Source organism: Nelumbo lutea, chromosome 4, assembly GCF_056320005.1.
Source record: "Nelumbo lutea isolate HS-2025 chromosome 4, American lotus-T2T, whole genome shotgun sequence".
Lineage (NCBI taxonomy): Eukaryota > Viridiplantae > Streptophyta > Magnoliopsida > Proteales > Nelumbonaceae > Nelumbo > Nelumbo lutea.
The window spans coordinates 93,780,170-93,785,043 of record NC_142687.1 but is presented as its reverse complement, the minus strand read 5'-3'; the positions used below and the strand labels follow the sequence as shown (position 1 = coordinate 93,785,043).

At 41.7% G+C, this 4,874-nt stretch overlaps 1 protein-coding gene across 1 annotated transcript; it reads left to right on the top strand.

Annotated features, from left to right (window-relative positions):
- The first annotated feature begins 303 nt into the window (after positions 1–303).
- On the top strand, positions 304–4,381 carry LOC148861886 (uncharacterized). The gene is made up of 7 exons (XM_088986026.1): positions 304–653; positions 1,138–1,255; positions 1,479–1,567; positions 1,690–1,736; positions 1,836–1,924; positions 2,978–3,111; positions 3,199–4,381. The coding sequence occupies exons 1-7, from the start codon at positions 558–560 to the stop codon at positions 3,895–3,897; spliced, it is 1,272 nt and encodes a 423-aa protein (XP_088842152.1). The 5' UTR covers positions 304–557; the 3' UTR covers positions 3,898–4,381.
- The last annotated feature ends 493 nt before the right edge of the window (positions 4,382–4,874 follow it).

Here is a 4,874-nt window from a genome sequence, read left to right as displayed (position 1 = left end):
CGATGAAGAAACGATCCGATGTATAAATATAAGGGGTAATAGCATTTAAGGGAAATGCCAACGGAGGCAGACAAACAGAGCAAACAATAGGTTTTGACTGTTGTGAACTTGTCTGTTGTGAGCTTGTTATAAATAAACTACAGTGTCGGATGGGTCTCATGACAATATCAACCCCGATTTGGACGATATCTCCAGTTTTATAAAGGTGAAGAATGAGGTTAAAAATGGAAATCTGTCAAGTATATCGATGGAACGTGCCCTCAAGCTAGAAAAGCTGGCCAGCCAGGCGACGTTTTCCGTTACGAATCGCTATTGGCGTACATCTCTTTATGGCTTTTCGTGGGTCCGTGATGTAACGGATTCCGTCAGTCATCGCTGCCGGATTTTTGCTATAAATGCGAGCTCTTAGTCTTTAGGCTCTAATCCTGCTTGCTTGCAACTTACCCTGTCTTCGCTCGTTCTCTACCGTTGGTTTAGTGGCATACGTCGAATGGTTTGAGTGAAGAAGAAGCAAGCGTTTAATATTTGTTTTTCTCTGATAAACTGTTGTTGTCGGAATGGGGAGTGGGGATCAAAGAGACAAAGATTATAAGGAGAGAGTCGATGCCGTTCTTCAGCTGCTAAGGAAACAAGCTCCGCTTACAGTGAAACAAGTGAGTGCGAAACAGTGTTTTCTTCGCTGAATCATGACTCTTTTTGTCATGGATCTTCTTTGTACAGTCTTTATTTGAACGATTTTCTCCGACTGATTTGAAAGAACCTTCTACTTTGTTGTTTTCTTTTTTCCTGGTTCCTTGTTTTCTTTTTAAATTTTTAAATGATGCCGATTGTGAAATTGTGAACACAGTGAACATTCTTTTTACCTGTTTTTTAATCATTAAGATCTTGTTAATCCACTGTTCATTGTTGGTTATATTGTTACGATCATTACAGTTGAATAGTTTCTGAAGGTTTCTTTGTCCATGATCCTGCTGTATTTTCTATGAGAAGCTTGATTAGGGTTTGATATTTACGAGGAACTTCTCTCGCTTCTGAGTTCTCACTGCAACCTAGCTGTTGAGTGTTAAAACTAGATTTTGTTTTTCTTTTTTTTTTATCTGATCTTTATAGTTTTATGTTTCTCGCTTACTCTTGCAGGAGAAGTTCTGCAACTACGCCTGTGTGCAACGATTTTTGAAAGCAAAAGGAGATAACGTGAAGAAGGCTGCGAAGCATTTGAGAGCTTGCCTCTCCTGGAGAGAGAGTATCGGCACTGGTATTTCATTCTTCTTATTATTAATTTTTTCCCCATACTAGAAGAATATTGTTTTGAAACGCTGAAAGAAGTCGGAAGATTTATTTTTCATTTGAACAAGAAACCATTAAAAATAATAGGATTCAAAGCTCGTGCAGATTGAACTAAGTTTTGATTTATTGTTCAGAAGAATACTAAACTAATAATCCGTGCTTTCTTATCTGCTTGCACTTTGTAAATAAAGAGTACTTAATAGCAGATGAGTTCTCAGCTGAACTCGCAGAAGGCTTCGCCTACGTTTCTGGTCACGATGACGAATCGAGGCCTGTTGTGGTACTCTCTCTCTCTCTCTCTCTCTCTCTCTCTCTCTCTCTCTCGTCGCTTCTCTTACTCGAGAAATATAAGTTGGAAGGAGAACAAATCAAGACATTTTTGTTTACATTTCGTGCCTGCAGATTTTCCGGATTAAGCAAGACTATCAAAAGTTTCATTCACAAAAACTGTAAGTCATAGATAAAACCTAAAGAAAACACAGAAAAGCAAAATAAATTTTGAATGTGTTTTCTGTAACTTGATAAATTACTTGTTTATTCCACTACAGGTACATACGCCTACTGGTTTTTACACTTGAAGTAGCCATCGCATCCATGCCAAGAAATGTCGAACAGTTCGTACTCCTCTTCGATGCGAGTAAGTGTAGTGTGTAGATATCCTCCTGATTTTGATTACATTAGTTGTGATTTGTGAAAAAGAGAGATCCAATAGTGGGAAATGATACGCACACAAAGCACCATGATTAGCCCTGGCACAGTCGTCCATTCTTTTCATCTCAGATGACATTCAGATCCAATTCCATGTATCGATTGTCAGTGGCTCCCATAACACCGATTCTTAATTAATTCTAGAAAGCAGATCGGATGGCTGGGAGTTCTCAGTTCTTCCGCGAATGATTTTCTGCGCAAATGCGCTGATCAACACTGCTTATCCAATTTTGTTACATTCAGGGTCATCTGGTTATTTGGTCTAGTTCGATCAAATTTCAACCTCATAAGACCTGCAGCTTTTTATTCTCTGACGGTAATTAAAGCAGTGCCTCAACTGGTAACCAGTCTGAAATTCTCAACGTGCCTCTCTGAAAACCTTGCTTTATTAAATAAAGACCAAAAAGATTCCCGATAGGCTGATCTAAAGCGTCCTTTAATCTCTTTCAGTTTCAGTTACGCTTAATTCCTGATTAACGAGAAGTGAATCTCTTTTCTGTACAACTCCCTCAGCGCACGTTAGTCAAAACGTGATAATTGAGAGCAAGGTGTACCGTGTTAGACGTACGACATTGTCGGAAACCCGGCATGTGCTATGACTTTTATGTTTCCCAGAGTACCCCCGAGGTGTCACCGTGTTATTGGCTTATTGCTCAGTTAACAGTAATGAGAGGCATTTGCATTTACTCGTTTAGGGGTATGATTGGAATTTCCTGTTAGGTCAGTTTTCTGGTCCGAGCGCGACTATGGTGAGTGTTTACTCTCCGCCCGAGCAGTACGGAACTACAGAGCAGAAGGGATTTTCTTTTGCAGATGGATAATATTTTCAGAGAAAAAGTAGGAGCTCCGGAGCTCCTGATCCCTGAATCCTGAGTCCCGATTTAACAAATTAAAGCTTCTTTTTATAATTAATCTTCTTTATTTCTTGGCCCTGGGGTGAGCAGTGAGCTCATTTATTGATATCAAACGCGTGCAAATGCAGGCTTTTTCAGATCGGCTTCGGCTTTTATGAACTTGTTGCTGGCGACACTAAAGATCGTATCGGAATATTACCCAGGACGTCTCCACAAGGCCTTCGTCATCGACCCTCCCTGGCTTTTCTTTTACCTCTGGAAGGTAAAATTTCAACGCTCTGATTTGGTTCTAAACCAAGGTTAGTGGACCAACCAACTGGTGGCCCATAACGGTTTATTTCTGCAACAGGGCGTTCGGTCGTTCGTCGAGTTATCGACCGTGACGACGGTGGTCTCGACATTAGACTTCGAAGACTCACAGAACTACGACGACTTCTCGGCCTTCCCTCCACGAGCTTCTTCCCTCCGATACGACCCGTCGACAACCCCATCAACGGCCAAGGTTGGCGCTTCTGCGTCTACTCGGTTTGCGTTCACCGTGTCCCACCACTTCGACTCCCTCAAGCCTTGGTACCTAAGCTTGACTGAGATTTCAGCCTCCAAGATGGGACCCACCAGCCCATCCCCTTCGTTGCTGGGTCCCGCTCTGATCTCCCCACTGAATGCGGGAGCCCGCTCCTACTCTTTTGCATCACCGGCTGCTAGAACGCCACGTGGTGAGATGAGAGGTAGCTGTCCACCGGCTCGGAAGAATGACTACTTCCCTTCGACCCCAGTACCAAGACCCAAAGTCAACAACTGCGTCAAACACCCATGGACGCCAAGACCGTCGTTCCTTCAGTCACCCGCCATGTTCCTGCGGAAGGACAGTGTTAACAGGACCGAGAAGGCCCGTGAGTCGTTCCTGCCCTTTCTGAGATTCTACCGGAGACCATACGACGTGATGATTTACAGGTCAAAGATGAGACCGCCACTGGGAGGACTCGTATCCGTCGTCACTACTCCTCAGATGAGACGACGCCACGTCTCAGCATCCCAAAGGTTTTGAAAACAAAAAGAAACAAGAAAAAAAAAAGAGTACATTTGACAATATCGCTGGTTTGCTGCTGGAGGATAATAACGGTAACATAGAAAACTTCTGTGAATTTGAATATAAAAATGTTGCGTGGGTTGAAGGCTCCTCAATCAAAATGTGAGAATGTGAAGGAAGATAGATAAAAGGAGACGACGTAGCAGGCGGGGTATGAGATGGTGTGCACGTTGTCTCGTGTTTTTTTATTCGTGGACTCCCTCTTTTAGTCTACGTTTTGGGTGAGGGTGCATCCGTACATAGGAAATGCGATACCGTGATGGCAACGACGAACATTGCATCGAAATTCAGTAGGGGAGGGTGGGGGGAGGCCATTAAGAAAATCTCCATGGGGTTTACTTTAATTACTTTATTTCTGGAGAATTGAAGCTTAATTGGAGCTCTGGGGAATCTATGACTTGTTGAATTTATTCACAATAAAAGTTTGAAGACTCTTTTCTTTTTGTCTACTCTCACTCTCTCTCTCTCTCTCTCTTAATTATTTACATGGAAGAATGGAGACTTCTCTAGTTATTTTAATTATTTACCTAGAAGAATGGTAGACATGCAGTTACAGAGCGATTAGGAATTTGTGTCGGGTTTTGTTACAAGAATGACAAAGTCAAAATGGATTGAATTCATTACTTTTGTACACACATGAAAAACTTTTGCACACATATGACAGGCATTGGAAATTGAAACTGCAAAAGCACACGTTTGGTGTTTTTTGTGGCATTCTTTCTCCAAGCCATCTAAGGTTATCTAACATCTGCTAGGGCTGCTATATGCTAGAAAAAAGATATGTAACATGGGCTAATAATACATATTCAGAAGTAAACACGTATTTACTTCCAACTGGCCGGGTGTTATTATTTATTATTTTGTTTTTATGGTGTATCTTAGAAACAAGATATGATAGGACTCTACTGTTCTTGGGTATTGCTTTTATATGGATT

Coding starts and splice junctions, on each gene's coding strand:
- LOC148861886 (XM_088986026.1), top strand. CDS start 558: ATGGGGAGTGGGGATCAAAGAGACAAAGATTATAAGGAGAGAGTCGAT. Junction 654..1,137: donor CTCCGCTTACAGTGAAACAA/GTGAGTGCGAAA, acceptor TTACTCTTGCAG/GAGAAGTTCTGCAACTACGC. Junction 1,568..1,689: donor ACGAATCGAGGCCTGTTGTG/GTACTCTCTCTC, acceptor TCGTGCCTGCAG/ATTTTCCGGATTAAGCAAGA.